Source organism: Pseudophryne corroboree, chromosome 4 (assembly GCF_028390025.1).
Source record: "Pseudophryne corroboree isolate aPseCor3 chromosome 4, aPseCor3.hap2, whole genome shotgun sequence".
In the NCBI taxonomy this organism is placed as follows: domain Eukaryota; kingdom Metazoa; phylum Chordata; class Amphibia; order Anura; family Myobatrachidae; genus Pseudophryne; species Pseudophryne corroboree.
In genome coordinates, this window is record NC_086447.1 from 446,284,906 (window position 1) to 446,302,865 (window position 17,960).

Here is a 17,960-nt window from a genome sequence, read left to right on the forward strand (position 1 = left end):
ACAATCTGAGGTGCACTCAACCCAACTCACAAATTTTCATTATTGTGTATCATAATTGTTATTGTCTAAGTGTATATCCCCAGCAGTAATGTCAAATAAAGGCTCAAATGCCCAATAACCTGAATCAATGTTTAAAATTATTGTTATTATGGGACTCAATTGTCCTTTATTAATAATAGAGCGAAATATTAAAATCTCAAAGAAAAAGAAAATTAAATGTGACAAGAAATAAATGAAATGTGAATAAAGATTAAAAAACACAAAGCTAATGTGTTGTTCCCTTTATATGTTTACATGTATTTGTTTTAAATGTGCATACACATCTCCTATATATTTGCCCAACTCTGTGACTCTGTGCTGGCCGTAACGCTGGGCGGAGTCACAGGCACAGATCTGGACAGGAACAGTCCCCTCCCTCTCTCCGCCCAGTCCCCTCCCTATCTCCGCCCAGTTCCCTGTCTCCCTTCTCCCCGTACTGCCCCTGGTAAGTGGTGACACCGCAGCCGCTGACTGTGAGCGGAACTCACATTACCCGCCTCACAGTCTTGCGGCTGCCACTGAGTCAGGGAGACATGCTGAACAGTGACTCGCCCCCCCACCCTCCCTCCCACCCCCCGCCCGCCCGCGGCAACCACACGCGGCAACCACCCGCATCTGCCCCCCTCCCGCGGCACTCCCGTCCCCTCCCCCTCCCGCAGCACCAACATCCGCAGCACTCCCGCCCAGAGTCTTCACTTTTCTAACACCCGCTGCGGTCGCGGGCGAAAATGGGCGTGGCTTCGCGGAAGGGGGCGTGGCTTCGCGTCCCGACCCCCGTTTTCGGCACGTTGTGGTTCGGGGGACACTGCTGAATCTGCAGTGCTGGCTTCTGCGCTGTGACAGGAGCCGGCACTTTGGTGTCACCCCTCAGAGGGTAACACCCGGGTGCGGGCCGCACTCCCCGCACCCACGTTGTGGCGCCACTGCTCCTGCCCCCTCCCCCACCCGTAGCACAAACACCCACCGTCTCCACCCACCACCCGCGGCACTCCCGTCCCCTCCTCCACCCAGAGCACAAACACCCGCGCCACCCACCCGCGGAACTCCCGCCCCCACCCGTAGCACCAACACCCGCGGTAACCAACCGCATTCGCCCCCCACCCGCTGCACTCCCACCCTCTCCCCCACCCGCAGAACCAACACCCGCGCCACCTACCCGCAGCACCCACCGCATCCACCCACCACCCGTGGCACTCCTCCCCCACCCGCAGCACCAACACTCGCGGTAACCAACCGCATTCGCCCCCCACCCGCTGCACTCCCACCCTCTCCCCCACCCGCAGCACCAACACCCGCGCCACCTACCCGCAGCACCCACCGCATCCACCCACCACCCGTGGCACTCCACCCCCTCCCCCACCCGCAGCACCAACACCCGCGGCACCCACCGCATCCACCCACCACCCGTGGCACTCCCCCCCCTCCCCCACCCGCTGCACCAACACGCGCACCACTTGCGGCACTCCCGTCCCCTCCCCCACCCAGAGCACAAACACCCGCGCCACCCACCCGCGGAACTCCCGCCCCCTCCCCCAACCCGTAGCACCAACACCCGCGGCAACCAACCGCATTCGCACCCCACCCCGGCACTCCCACCCTCTCCCCCACCCGCAGCACCAACACCCACGGCACCCACCGCATCCACCCACCACCCGTGGCACTCCCCCCCTCCCCCACCCGCAGCACCAACACCCGCGGCACCCACCGCATCCACCCACCACCCGTGGCACCCCCCCCCCTCCCCCACCTGCTGCACCAACACCGCGGCACTCCCGTCCCCTCCCCCACCCAGAGCACAAACACCCGCGCCACCCACCCGCGGAACTCCCGCCCCCAACCCGTAGCACCAACACCCGCGGTAACCAACCGCATTCGCCCCCCACCCGCTGCACTCCCACCCTCTCCCCCACCCGCAGCACCAACACCCGCGCCACCTACCCGCAGCACCCACCGCATCCACCCACCACCCGTGGCACTCCACCCCCTCCCCCACCCGCAGCACCAACACCCGCGGCACCCACCGCATCCACCCACCACCTGCGGCACTCCCGTCCCCTCCCCCACCCAGAGCACAAACACCCGCGCCACCCACCCGCAGATCTCCCGCCCCCTCCCCCAACCCGTAGAACCAACACCCGTGGCAACCAACCGCATTCGCACCCCACCCGCGGCACTCCCACCCTCTCCCCCACCCGCAGCACCAACACCAGCGGCACCCACCGCATCCACCCACCACCCGTGGCACTCCACTCCCTCCCCCACCCGCCCCTGCAACCATAGCACCCTCACACCCACCCACCCCCAACCGCACCACCCCGGCTAACTGCCCCCTCCCCCACCCGCGGCAAAGCCGTGCAGAGGTTAACGGGGCGAAGCCCCTAACGACGGTGTGAAGAGCGCCCGTAGGGCGCGATGAATCGCCTAGTATATATATATATTGCTGCAGCACTGTGCCAGTGCTAAATTAGTATGAGACCTATAATTTTCGTGTTAACTGGAACTTATACAATGTAATAGAGGGAGATGCTACCTTGCTTTAGAATCACAGACTGATGCATCAAATTGTAACCATGCTGTTCAAATATTGCAACAATGAATCAATATTCCTGCCCCTCAGGCTATGAGTGCAATGAGATATTACTGGTATTGTAAGTTAAGGAATAAATGAAACAGTGTTGCTAAGTATGTGATTCAAGCCTTAAATCCTAGAACACCACACAGTGCAGATAGACTTGCATAATACTGTGTGAGTTATCTAGGCATAGAGAGAACTGATGGGGGGAGGTGTCTTAAAGATGGCAGCACATGTAGAATCATGTACAGACAAATTGTATATCATATATATCGTCAGTTCACGATGATAAACTATATCTCTGCCATATAATAAATTGTGTCTACTTGGTAAATTACAGCAGCATTGATTATCCGCTGCTAATCTTTATAATGCATTGCAGAGAAATATTCAAAAGGTGTACAGGGAAAATAAGTTGGTGTCTCCCCTATGATATAAATCCACAGTGATTAATTATCTTGCTCCACTGTATTTAATTGTGTCCATCCGATATTTCACAACAATACTCAATGTCCACTAGTAAATCGTGCACCCCTTATTCCTGCACTGCATACATACATACATACATAGGTATTTCTTATAATGTAAATTAGCAGCAATGAGCTTTGATATTGAGCAGTGTTAAATTGTATTCATGCAAGACATATTAATAATTTTTGAGTATCACTGATCATATTCAAATATATGTGCATGCAATGATGTTACACTTCATATATGAATACCAGGAGGTCATGCCCCTGTATGCAGGTAAACAGCAGTGTGTATATGATTTATAAATACACTGAATATCCGCTGTGTAATACGTTGGTACTTCATATAATATAATAAGGATTAGCAGCAGTAAGCTCTAACGCAACAGTATTAAACTGTGCCCATACAAGACATATTACTGACTCTTAAATATCGCTGACCATATTCAAATATACATTTGTGCAGATATATTGTACTTCATATGGATGCCAGGAGATAATACCCCCTTATGTGGATAAATAACACTGTGTATATGATTAACAATTACACTTAGGGGTCTATTCATGCAGCAGTGAAAAGCCCTGTTTTGCGGTAAACAGGGCTTTTCTCTGCTTACCGCAATTCACAGAGCCGGTTACCGTGGAGAAGTCTCTGACTTCTCCAGCGGTACCCCCGCTCTGTGCCTGAATCGCATCACCATACCTTTGTATGTTGAGTGCAATTCATGAAGGTGCGGAAAGCTCTGCTTTCCGCTTCTCCATGGAGTTCAGGTTCGCCATCTCAGGACAGCGTAACCTGAACTGTGGTGCGGAGACGTCAGGGAAGCTCAATGCTTCCCTGATCGCTGCTCGGCACCTCGTGCTGGCTCCGCCCCCGACCTCCCAGCAACCACTGCGGCCTGCCGGGAGGTCATCAAGCTGCGCATGCGCAAAGGGACCCGCCGCTGGACTCCGCGCATCGCAGGGAGGGACCGCTGGAGAAGACCTCACCGCAGGAGCCCCAGACACCGCAGCGCATCGTCGGAAGTGTGAGTATACATGAATTGCTACTTATCACAGCTATACATCGCATCGAAGAGATGCGATGTATAGTGATAAGTAGCAATTATGTTTTCGTTTTCTACATGAATAGACCCCTAAGTGTAATTGTTAATCATATACACAGTAATGTTATTTATCTCCTGGCATCCATATGAAGTACAATATATCTGCACAAATGTATATTTGAATATGGTCAGCGATATTTAAGAGTCAGTAATATGTCTTGTATGGGCACAGTTTAATACTGTTGCGTTAGAGCTTACTGCTGCTAATCCTTATTATATTATATGAAGTACCAACGTATTACACAGCGGATATTCAGTGTATTTATAAATCATATACACACTGCTGTTTACCTGCATACAGGGGCATGACCTCCTGGTATTCATATATGAAGTGTAACATCATTGCATGCACATATATTTGAATATGATCAGTGATACTCAAAAATTATTAATATGTCTTGCATGAATACAATTTAACACTGCTCAATATCAAAGCTCATTGCTGCTAATTTACATTATAAGAAATACCTATGTATGTATGTATGTATGTATGTATGTATGCAGTGCAGGAATAAGGGGTGCACGATTTACTAGTGGACATTGAGTATTGTTGTGAAATATCGGATGGACACAATTAAATAGTGGAGCAAGATAATTAATCACTGTGGATTTATATCATAGGGGAGACACCAACTTATTTTCCCTGTACACCTTTTGAATATTTCTCTGCAATGCATTATAAAGATTAGCAGCGGATAATCAATGCTGCTGTAATTTACCAAGTAGACACAATTTATTATATGGCAGAGATATAGTTTATCATCGTGAACTGACGATATATATGATATACAATTTGTCTGTACATGATTCTACATGTGCTGCCATCTTTAAGACACCTCCCCCCATCAGTTCTCTCTATGCCTAGATAACTCACACAGTATTATGCAAGTCTATCTGCACTGTGTGGTGTTCTAGGATTTAAGGCTTGAATCACATACTTAGCAACACTGTTTCATTTATTCCTTAACTTACAATACCAGTAATATCTCATTGCACTCATAGCCTGAGGGGCAGGAATATTGATTCATTGTTGCAATATTTGAACAGCATGGTTACAATTTGATGCATCAGTCTGTGATTCTAAAGCAAGGTAGCATCTCCCTCTATTACATTGTATAAGTTCCAGTTAACACGAAAATTATAGGTCTCATACTAATTTAGCACTGGCACAGTGCTGCTGCAATATATATATGTGTATGCACATTTAAAACAAATACAAGTAAACATATAAAGGGAACAACACATTAGCTTTGTGTTTTTTAATCTTTATTCACATTTCATTTATTTCTTGTCACATTTAATTTTCTTTTTCTTTGAGATTTTAATATTTCGCTCTATTATTAATAAAGGACAATTGAGTACCATAATAACAATAATTTTAAACATTGATTCAGGTTATTGGGCATTTGAGCCTTCATTTGACATTACTGCTGGGGATATACACTTAGACAATAACAATTATGATACACAATAATGAAAATTTGTGAGTTGGGTTGAGTGCACCTCAGATTGTACCTGGTTTCTCTCTCCTTTCCCCTCTCTATGGGGATTTGATTTTATATTATTTATGTTTTATGTAATTCCGGTATTAATGCACTGTATACCCATCAATTATTCAAAACAAATAATTGTTGACTTTCCGGAATAATTTAGTGATAATTATAATAGAATAGGAGTCACTGTGTATAATTCATAGTTTGGTACAAATTGCTGATGCAAAACATCTCATTAACTAAAATTTGTATACAGATATCAACAAAAATGATGTATGTTTAGGACATAGGTGGTCATTCCGAGTTGTTCGCTCGTTGCCGTTTTTCGCAACGGAGCGATTAGGTAGAAAATGCGCATGCGCATGGTACGCAGCGCGCATGCGCTTAGTTATTTAACACAATTTAGAGATTTACACAAGCTCGAGCAACGTTTTTTCAACGCTCGAGTGATCGTAGTGTGATTGACAGGAGTAGGTCTGGAGCTACACAGAAACTGCAAGGAATTATTTAGTAGCAGTTCTGCTAACCTTTCGTTCACTATTCTGCTAAGCTAAGATACACTCCCAGAGGGCGGCGGCCTAGCGTTTGCAATGCTGCTAAAAGCAGCTAGCGAGCGAACAACTCGGAATGAGGGCCATAGGCACACATGACACTGAAAATTATTAAGAAGTGAGGTCAAACGGGTGTGAATCATTAGATCGACACTGTCTAGGTCGACAATGTTTAGGTTGACCACTATAGGTCAACAGGGTTGGAAGGGCGACAGGGTTTCTAGGTCGACATGTGCTAGGTCGACAGGTCAAAATGTCGACATGAGGTTGTTTTTTTTTTTGGTGCACCGTGTCCCCTCGCATGGCTCGCTTCGCTCACCATGCGTCGGGCAAGGTGCCTCGCTCCGCTACCACTTCGCTCGGCACAGATTACCATTCTATTCGTAGTCCACGTGGATCGTTAAGTATGAAAAAGTTCAAAAAAAAGAAAGCAAATGTGAAAAACTCATGTCGACCATTTGACCTGTCGACCTAGCACATGTCGACCTAGAAACCCTGTCGACCTTCCAACCCTGTCGACCTAGTGACTGTCGACCTATAGTGGTCGACCTAAACATTGTCGACCTAGACAGTGTCAATCTTCAGACTGGATCCCAGGTCAAACGTATAAGCAAAGCTGCTAAGGCTGGCGAGGTTGCTGTTTAAAATACTAGACCACTTGTCCTGGCTCTCACCAGTGCAGTCAGGCATATCACAAGCAAAGCCACTAAGGCAGGGCCGGATTAAGGGCCAATTCAGACCTGATCGCTGTTGTGCGAATTCGCACAGCGAGCGAATATCGAATGACTGCGCATGCGTGTGCACCCGCAATGCACAGGCGCGATGCCAAACAGTGACAGCATGGTGCAAAAATTTAGATTGTAAGGTGATTGACAGGAAGCAGACGTTTGGGGGTGGTAACTGGCCATTTTCAGGGAGTGTCAGGAAAAACGCAGGCATTCCCAAGCGTTCTCAGGGCGTGTGTGTGACATCAGCTCCGGCCCCAATCAGCCTGTTTGTATTGCACTGTAGGAGTAAGTCCTGGGCTATGCACTGCACATAGCTATATGATCGCAGACTGCTGGAAAAATGCACAGCCCTAAGGCTGGTGGGGGCCCAGGGAAACGAAGGTGTGGGGACCCTTGTAAAAGTCTCCCCCCTGCCTCTGTGCCGCGGGTGTCCCTGTCCAAGCCGATGCCTGCGCATACAGTTCCTCATACAGGAGCATCCTCTGGGGGCTGCTAATCAATGTGAGATGGGAGACGGTGACATGCAGCCACAAGTCTAAGGGCTAAAACACACGAGCCGGCTTTTGACGGCTGGGAAAAAGCCGGATGGCTTTTTCCCGTGCCGGCATTGTAATGAACAGTGTGAGGAGTAGTGTCCTTACACACTGCACGGCCCCGGCCCGGCTGCCGGGTTGCAGCCGGAACTATCCACTGGAAGGTCTGGCTGCCGGGCCGGGGCCATGCCTTCTTTGCAGTCAGTGAACCGTGTGTGTGAAGGGGAGCTTTCGCACACAACGTTTTTTTTTCCAAGCCGTGTCTAATGCTGCGCATGAGCACAGCATCACACACGGCTCAAAGCCGTGGTGTGTGAGAGACTCTACCGGTTTTTCCCGGATGGCAAAAATCCGGACAAGTTTTTCCGGCTTTTTGCCATCCGGGAGAAACCGGCGCGTGTGTTATAGCCCTAATAAGGTCACAACTCTGGCAGCTGTTGTCAGGCTCAGCGCAATGGTGGCAGATTGTGCCCTTCCACCCGCCTGCTTACCTTGTGTAATTGTCCGTCTTGCCCTGCCTTGAAGTAGCAATGTAGTGTGTGGGGGACCCTAATCTGTAGGGGCCCCCAGGACAGCTGCCCTTGTCGACCTCCCCTTTATAAGGCCTGTGAGGTTGCTGTTAACATTAATGGGCGGTAAACCTGTTGCCTGTAACTTGATCGTGTCATCTAATTACAGTCAGTCTAATTATTTAGATGAGGTTTCTGTTCTTCTCACACTACCAGGGGTGGCGACAGCTGTGCTAGGCCCAGGTATTCTGAGGGGGCATGGCTAATGCAGGGAGGTGGGTCCAGCCCCCCTTCTTTAAAAATGTTTAAAAATAGAGTTTATCTGCGACCGCAAAGTGGGCACACATGCTGGATGGGAGGGGGATGGTGTGGGGTAGGGGGCGCTGGGTAAACAGAAGTGTGTGCTGTGCTGGGGAGAGAGGCTGCAGCAGTGTCCTCTCTCTCCCACCACCATGTTGGCGCTGTCTACATCAGGGAAAGGGGGGGGGGATAGCGGGACCCAGGCCCCTCTAACAGGCCCAGGACATGGTAAAGAGTACCCGCCCCCCGCCTCTCAGCACCACTGCACACTACCCATATTACTGTAGGGGATGCGATCCGGACACGGAGCTGGGACACCACTGGAGAAATCATAAACTTCTCCAAGGTACAGTATACCCCTTGAATACATTAAAGCAGGGAAAAGCCCTGTTTGCTAAAGTACTTTGTGAAACAATTCTTTTCACAGCTTCAATAGACCCCATAGTACGGAGCACCCCCCACCACCACTGTGCCCACCCCTGGGACACTTAAGAGACGGGTTCACTACGATATGCCGGCGGTTGGGCTCCCGGCGACCAGCATACCGGCGCCGGGAGCCCGACCGCCGGCTTACCGACAGTGTGGCGAGCGCAAATGAGCCCCTTGCGGGCTCGCTGCGCTCACCACGCTTTGGGCATGGTGGCGCGCTACGCGCGCCACACTATTTTATTCTCCCTCCAATAAGTGTCGGTATGCCGGCGCCAGTATACTGTGCGCCGGGATCCCGTCAGTCGGCATACTGAAGATTACCCTAAGAGACTACACCGAGGATCCCCTTGTCCTGTGTGACATCTGCCACTGAGAACCAGGAGGACGGAGAGCTGTCCAGGGTACTGAAGTACCATGCTACTAGTATGGGGGAGACCTGTATGTGTGTCAGGCCAGCAGCTTTGTAAGAGAGGAGGAGGCTTGGGTGCAGCCTCCTCCATTTGGGCCCCCTACTCTCTGCCGGTAGCAGGGAGAGTCTGAGCACTAGAGCGCTCAGACTCTACTGCGCATGCGCAGATCCCCAGGAAAATGGCATGGTGGCCATTTTCCCTGAGATTTCTCTACTGCGCATGCACAGAACTCCATGAAAATGGACGCTGGGCCATTTTCACGGAGTTTTAACATCGCCGTGGATGTCGCCACAGGACTACGGAGGGGTGACTATTCACAAAATGGGTGCAGCGTGTGCAGTGGGGGCCCCCTCTGGACTCAGGGGCCCGTGTGCACCGCACACACTGCACCCATTATAGAAACGCCAGTGCGTCAGACAGTGCCGGGAGCCGGGGACACCGGGACACTGAGAGACTACACTGAGGATATTCTCATTTTGTGAGACCACTGCCAGCACTGTTCTCCACTCTGCTGCTTGTTGCTGTTCAATCATTACACAAGTGATGGCACTGGCTGGGAGCAACTAAACCGATTTCACAACTGCCTCATCGACCTGATTAAACTTTATATTACAGGCATACCTGGACTAATATAGTAACCGCATGCACCCACCATTGCCAAAACTCCCCAGCACCCACATTTGTACAAAAAAAAGGCCAGTTCTTTTCCTGTTTATTCTTTGGCAACCAGATCATTTTTAGATGTACTTTATATAGTAGTATTTACGATTTATAAACACCAGTGGAATAGTCCCTGCTAGTCGGCATGCCAACTGACGGGATTCATATGCAATAAACTTCTGCCGTTACACTGTTTGAAAGACTCTGAGTGCTGCCTCCTTTCGCTCGGTACATCTGAGGAGGGCACCATGAGCAGGTACAGCCACAGCCAAGGGTCTGATTGAGTGCCGGATCCATCTGCCTGTGTATATATATATATGTGTATACACACACACACACACACACACACACACACACACACACACACACACACAATAGCGTGGTGGAGGAGAGAAGATGGCTCTGAATAAATATTTTCAGGATGTGTATGTGTGTGTGTGTGTGTGTGTGTGTGTGTGTGTGTGTGTGTGTGTGTGTGTGTGGTGGTGGTGGTGGGAGGGGTATAGGTGTTCCCTCTCACCCAAAACGGTATGAAGTCTTGTTTCACCTCTGACCCTTGGGATGTGGTGATACAGGAGTTTTGCTGCATGTATGTGCTGCTGAAAAAATCTGCACAACTGTGTAATGCTAAAAAGTCTACACGGAATAGAAACTCCTAGGAATGTTTTCTCAGCACCTTGTTGAAGCCGTGCCACAAAGAGTTCAGAGTGTTATGGGGCAAAAGAGGAGGTCCTGCCAGTACTAGAAAGGTGTTCCTAACAAAGTGGCCACTGAATATGTATAGTGTATATCATGTTAGAGTACATACACATTGCTTTAGAGAAATACACATGATTTAGTGCCAGATGTCCATATGCCGACAGTGGCATCCCACCTGCCAAAATGCCAGCAGCAAGTCGAGCACAAAAGAGTACCCTCGCGGGCTTGGTGGATTGCTGCGCTCGCCACAGGATCTATTCCCACTCTATGGATGTCGTGGACACCCACAAGTGGGAATAGTCCTGTTTTGCCGGGATTTCAGCTTGTGGCATTGTCAGCTGTTGGGTTTCCGGCGTTGGTATTCTGACCACCGGATTTCCGACATCCGGCAAGGATAGTGCCAATTGAAGGATATTGCTTATTGGTTTGCATTTGAAACTCTTTGCTTGAATTTGGGTATCCCGTAACAACAAAAGAAGGGACAGATTTGGCAATGTTTGGTTTATTTGCACACGCCTGAGACTGCGTAATTAAAATGTTGTTGTTATGCTACTGTTGTGAGTTTATTATACCACTATAGACCTTCCAATTAAACATGACTGCATCACTGGCTGTATCCCCTGTTATCACTGGTCCTCAATGCTATGCAAATTATATGTGTTACTAGATATGTGTCACTATACTCATCATTTCCCATCTACATTCATCTAATTTCTATTTCTTTCTATAGTTTATTGGGAGCTGTCGCTTGGGCTGTCCAGCTTCTTGAACAATGGGGGTAATACCAAGTTGATCGCAGCAGGAAATTTTTTAGCAGTTGGGCAAAACCATGTGCACTGCAGGGTGGGGGGGGGGCAGATATAACATTTGCAGAGAGAGTTAGATTTGGGTGGGTTATTTTGTTTCTGTGCAGGGTAAATACTGGCTGCTTTATTTTTACACTGCAATTTAGATTGCAGATTGAACACAGCACACCCAAATCTAACTCTCTCTGCACATGTTAAATCTGCCTCCCCTGCAGTGCACATGGTTTTGCCCAACTGCTAACAGAATTCCTGCTGCGATCAACTTGGAATTACCCCCATTATGTGTTCATCCAAGGGTCATAAGAACTGGGCCTAACCCCCTTACTAAACATTGTTTAGAGCTGGGAAAGATGTGTATGACTAATTAGTAAGTGGCAAATTTGCAGCTTCCTCTGTATGTGTAGTTTTTGTGGATTTACATTTTGCCTCTCTAGAATGGCGACACTGGTCCCCTGCGAGCAACTTTATATTTTCTTTCACCACATCTTGGCAGTAGTTTTTAATCCTAATCCTGTCTATCTTTTTTCTTAAATGTTGCTGCTTTTGTGCTTGTTCTCTGGCTAAGCTTTTCTCCAAGTTGTCTACATGGATTCTTTCTCTCTCCAGTAAAGTCAAAAACAAAAGTTTCTCTTTGCATTGGGTAAAAAGAGACTCCTGTTCTTCAATGGCTGCAGCCTGTACCAGTTCACGGAATTCCTTAATTTTCTTATTTTCTTCCAAAATACACTCTTCAATAGCATACATTTCTTCTAATTCTCGAAATAAATTAATTGAGAACATTTGTTTTCTCATTCGCATATTTGTAATATCATTTTTTCTACAATAATCTGATGCAGGTGAATCCAAGTTCTTGTATCTCTTTTCCTCTCTAATATCTTTATTCTTGTGTTTCACAGACGTGTCCTATACAAGATAAAAAAAGGGCAAAAATAAATAGATGTGTAAATGCTCTTGTATACAGTATAGGAATCCTACAATAGGCATGAGTGCAATAAGTTCTGTTTGCATACATAGTCAGTTTCTCAACATGCAGTATATGTACCCTAGGGGGTCCGGTATGTAATACCAGCGGTCGGGACAGCGATGGTGGAATCCCGACTGCTGGAATCCTGGCAGCCAGCGCAGTGAGTCCCCACGCGGGATCGCTGTGCTCGCCGCACTTCGGGCTTGGATACTATTATATTTCCCTTCGGTGGTGGCATGGACCGCCACCAGAGTTAGAACTATGGGCTTTAGACGGGATTCCGACTGATGGCATTTTGCCAGCTGTCGGGACTCCGGCATCCATCTCCTAAATTAACTGCATCCCACCCCTGGGGCTAACTCCCACCAGTTGAAGGGTGGTTCCACCTGGTTGTTTATCCCAAAACTGTCTGTTGTTACAGTTAGGCACTACAAGGGGGTTAGCCGTTGCCGCCACCCCAGATTCTAAGCCCTAGCCGCCATGCTCCACTATCTTAGCCCTAGCCATCACCCCAGATGGGTAAGGGTAGGTGGCAGGGGAGGGGTAAATGAATTACCCCGTACCCTGTCGGCATTCGAAAAATCGGTATGCTGCGGTCAGTCATGTGACCGACGGCATCCCAAACACCAGGATTACCTATTACACCCATATTCTACAGATAACCCTCCAACTGCTGTAGAACGCAGCATGCCCTGCCACAGTTTTAACATACCCTAATAGCAAAACTGTGGCAGGGCATGCTGGGATGAGTAGTTTCACAGCAGCTGGAGGGCAGCATGTTGAATACCCCTGGTGTCTGGTAACCGTAACCATAATTTTAATTTTGCTGTATAGTAAATGTAATTACAGCAGTGCAGATACAATTGTGAATGGCATTAATAGATTTTTTACAGACTGCAACTGAACTTATATTTTACATTTATAGATGTCCTTTAAGCACTGGCGTAACTACTGCCCCCGCAGCCACTGCGGTGGCTTGGAGGCGCAGGGCTGCGGGGAACCTGCCACCACCACTGATTGCTGCTGTTTTGGGAAGGAGCCGGAGGGGCGGGAGGGCACAGCGCGCGCCTCTCCTGTGTGTCCCTCCTGGGTCTCCGGCGGCAGTGGCGTGTCTGTTAAATGAAGTGCCGGTTCATGAGCTCTGATTGGCTCACGAACCGACAGTTCATTTGACAGACACGCCGCTGGAGACACAGGAGGGATACACAGGAGAGGCGCGCGCTGTGCCCTCCCGCCCCTCCAGCTCCTTCCCAAAACTCACAGCAGCGGCAGCCCAGGGAACCCGGGGAGGTTGTGTACCTGGCACTGGGGTGGGGGTATATTTGACACTGGGGGTATATGTGTACCTGGCACTGGGGGGGGGGGCATATTTGGCACTGCACTGGGGGGATATGTGTACCTGGCACTGGGGGGGCATATTTGACACTGGGGGTATATGTGTACCTGGCACTGGGGGGCATATTTGGCACTGGGGTATATGTGTACCTGGCACTGGGGGGGGGGCATATTTGGCACTGGGGATATGTGTGTAGCTGGCACTGGGGAGCATATTTGGCACTGGGGGTATATGTGTACTTGGCACTGGAGGTATATGTGTACCTAGCACTGGGGGGGCATATTTGGCACTGGGGGTATATGTGTACCTGGCACTGGGGGTATATGTGTACCTGATCCCTCTGGCAACAAGCATAACACCTAGCGCATGAAACCCCTGGCAACGAGCATGACACCCTGAGCATGAAAACCACTGGCACCGTGCATGGAACCAAGAGCATGAAATCCTTGGCAATGAGCAGGTAATTTAAAAGTAATTAGAAGCCTTACTGTAGGGCTTAATGTGTAATGGGCATTGCGGTGTGTGGCATAATGTATCACGGACATTGCGGTGTGTGTCATAATGTGTCACAGGCATTACGGTGTGTGGCATACTATATCACGGGCATTGTGGTATGTGGTATAATGTCTCTGGGGCATTGCAGTGTGTGGCATAATGTATAACGAGCATTGCGGTGTGTGGCATAGGGTATAACGGGTATTGTGGTATGTGTCATAATGTGTCACAGGCATTACGGTGTGTGGTATACTATATCATGGTCATTGTGGTATGTGGTATAATGTCTCGGGGTCATTGCAGTGTGTGGCATAATGTATCAAGGACATTGCGGTGTGTGTCATAATGTGTCACAGGCATTGTATGTGTCATAATGTGTCACAGGCATTGTATGTGCTATAATGTATCAGGGGCATTGCAGTGTGTAGCATAATGTATAACAGGCATTGCGATGCATGGCATAATGTGTCACAGGCATTACGGTGTGTGGCATAATGTGTCGGGGGCATTATGGTGTGTGGCATATTGTGTCATGGGCATTATTGTGTGTGGCATAATGTCTAAGGGCCATTGCAGTATGTGACATAACTGGGGTATATAAGGTAATCTTTTCCTGCAATACCACGCCCCTTTACGCAAAGCCACGCCCATTTCATCAAGGCCATGCCCCCTTTTTAGCGGCGTGCGCTGATTCATCACTTTACTAGTGGCAATTATGGGGGGCGCCAGAGAATGTTTTGGCTTGGGGGAGAAGAGTTTCTAGTACGCCACCACTGCCTTTACGAATTCCCCACAAAGTACTGAGCTGGGCATATGTAAGTAACATGGCATAGTAATGAGTATGTCTGATATCTGTTGCATGGTAAGGTTACAAAAGTAATGCAGCATGATTAGGTATATGGCAGTAATACAGGCTCTAGTTCACATTTTAAAACTATGACGTCTGTAGATAAAACTGAGATTACAACTACTGTATATAGAACAATCTGTTGGTATAAATAAGAACATTTACAACCAGCCTGATAGGAGAATATTCTTTTCCCATATTGTCACTGTGGTCATCAGACAGCTTCTGGCCATCCTGCAGCAACTTCACAAAGGCCTGCTCTTCTCTTTGTGCATTTTCCTCCTCCTTTATAATATAAGATTCATTTGATTATATTGCAAACTAAAGCTGGGTACACACTCAGCGATAATGAAATGCCGGCGTTCAGTGATATAGTGTTCCACAATATAGCGCATACACACTGAACGTTATCGTTCAACGATAACGATCAGTGATGTCTTCCTACCTCTATGTCTGTCTATTTTTACCCAGTTTTGTTCTATTACTGTTGTTCTAATTGTAAAGTGCAACGGAATATGCTGCGCTATATAGGAAACTGTAAATAAATAAATAAATGTCACAGCCGGCATTCCCGGACATGCAGCTCAGCCCGACATTGACAAGCTGAGCTGCATGTCAGCTCAATATTGGTGATCGCTGAATGACGTGCGGGAGCACACATCGTTCATCGTTTACCAATTTTACCCCATACATACTGGACAATATAAGCCTAGAAAATAAACAATGCCATTATCCTTTATTTTTTAGGCTGAAATCGTCATGTGTGTACCCGGCTTAAGACAAATCAGAGTGCCAGTCTGCAGTGCTCTTCACTCAAGGAGGACAGTCAAGTATAGGAGATGCATTTGCTGTACGTAGCTGTCAATCATTCCCAGTCTCTAGCTGTGATAGTTAAAATATACACTTGAGTGATTATTAGGGCCAGATTACCCACAAGGCAAACACCAAAGCAAAACAAAAAAAAAAGGATAAGGAGCTCATAATAAAAACAGTAACTCAGCAGCTATAAAAAGAGACTGTGCTATTCCTATATAAGAACTAAGGAAAAAGCATGATAAACAGTGGTAACAGGACTGGTACCTAAATATATACAGTAAATAACACAATTCTATACTGTATATCAAATTATTTTATATGATTTTATATACCATATAAGCAGGGCCGTAGGTATGTGCGGAGGGGGCACTTTCACTTGCAGCTTCCCCCATTTTGAAGCCCAGCATCTCCTGACCGCCCCTGTCTCTTACCCTGACCCCTTCTGTCGCTAATAGCTTTACAACATTCATGAACTCAACTTGAGATTGCTTTGTTATTCAGTCACACTGTCAGGGTGTAGCCAGAACTTTGTAGGCCCCATAGCAACATTTTGATTGGGCCCCTGTCCCAATGCTTCTAGAGAGACACCTCCCTGCACCAGTTGTTCATTTTATAACCGATAGTAGTGCCCTCATATTAGTGCCTTAGTTGATGTTATGCCCCATAGTAGTGCCCTAGTTCACATTATGTCACGCTGTGGGGCTACCAGTACACATTATGCAACACAGTATCCCCAATTCACATTATGACATACAGTGTCCCTAGTAAATATTATGTCACATTACTGTGCAACCAGTGCATATTATGCCACACTATAGTACCAACACTTCATATTGTGCCACATTACAGTGCCTCAGTTCATATTATGTAACATTATAATGCCCTCCAGTTAATTTTATACCGTTCCTAGATACAGTATGTTGTAGGACGCAAGCCAAAAGTTTGTACGGTGTAAAATGTATATAACACATGTAGCTTGGACAGGGATTGTGGAACCCCCTCAGCTCTGGGCCCCATAGCAGCTGCACTCCCTACACCTATGGTAGCTATGCCCTTGTACACTGTCCTTTATTACATTTCAAGAAGCTGAGATACTAGAGATGAGCGCCTGAAATTTTTCGGGTTTTGTGTTTTGGTTTTGGGTTCGGTTCCGCGGCCGTGTTTTGGGTTCGAACGCGTTTTGGCAAAACCTCACCGAATTTTTTTTGTCGGATTCGGGTGTGTTTTGGATTCGGGTGTTTTTTTAAAAAAACACTAAAAAACAGCTTAAATCATAGAATTTGGGGGTCATTTTGATCCCAAAGTATTATTAACCTCAAAAACCATAATTTACACTCATTTTCAGTCTATTCTGAATACCTCACACCTCACAATATTATTTTTAGTCCTAAAATTTGCACCGAGGTCGCTGTGTGAGTAAGATAAGCGACCCTAGTGGCCGACACAAACACCGGGCCCATCTAGAAGTGGCACTGCAGTGTCACGCAGGATGTCCCTTCCAAAAAACCCTCCCCAAACAGCACATGACGCAAAGAAAAAAAGAGGCGCAATGAGGTAGCTGTGTGAGTAAGATTAGCGACCCTAGTGGCCGACACAAACACCGGGCCCATCTAGGAGTGGCACTGCAGTGTCACGCAGGATGGCCCTTCCAAAAAACCCTCCCCAAACAGCACATGACGCAAAGAAAAAAAGAGGCGCAATGAGGTAGCTGTGTGAGTAAGATTAGCGACCCTAGTGGCCGACACAAACACCGGGCCCATCTAGGAGTGGCACTGCAGTGTCACGCAGGATGTCCCTTCCAAAAAACCCTCCCCAAACAGCACATGATGCAAAGAAAAAAAGAGGCGCAATGAGGTAGCTGTGTGAGTAAGATTAGCGACCCTAGTGGCCGACACAAACACCGGGCCCATCTAGGAGTGGCACTGCAGTGTCACGCAGGATGTCCCTTCCAAAAAACCCTCCCCAAACAGCACATGACGCAAAGAAAAAAAGAGGCGCAATGAGGTAGCTGACTGTGTGAGTAAGATTAGCGACCCTAGTGGCCGACACAAACACCGGGCCCATTTAGGAGTGGCACTGCAGTGTCACGCAGGATGTCCCTTCCAAAAAACCCTCCCCAATCAGCACATGATGCAAAGAAAAAGAAAAGAAAAAAGAGGTGCAAGATGGAATTGTCCTTGGGCCCTCCCACCCACCC

General features: G+C 48.0%; 1 protein-coding gene across 3 annotated transcripts in view; it reads right to left on the reverse strand.

Annotated features, from left to right (window-relative positions):
- Positions 1 to 6,828: 6,828 nt before the first annotated feature.
- The window catches only part of LOC134909734 (uncharacterized), a 79,651-nt gene continuing 68,519 nt past the window's right edge, over positions 6,829 to 17,960 (reverse strand). For all 3 annotated transcript variants that reach the window (XM_063916942.1, XM_063916941.1, XM_063916939.1), the window contains 2 exons: positions 15,116 to 15,232; positions 6,829 to 12,208 (listed from right to left, as the gene is read on the reverse strand). In XM_063916942.1, coding sequence (XP_063773012.1) covers positions 11,666 to 12,208; positions 15,116 to 15,232 — 660 coding nt within the window. In that variant the 3' untranslated portion in view covers positions 6,829 to 11,665. The remainder of the gene's footprint in view (positions 12,209 to 15,115; positions 15,233 to 17,960) is intronic.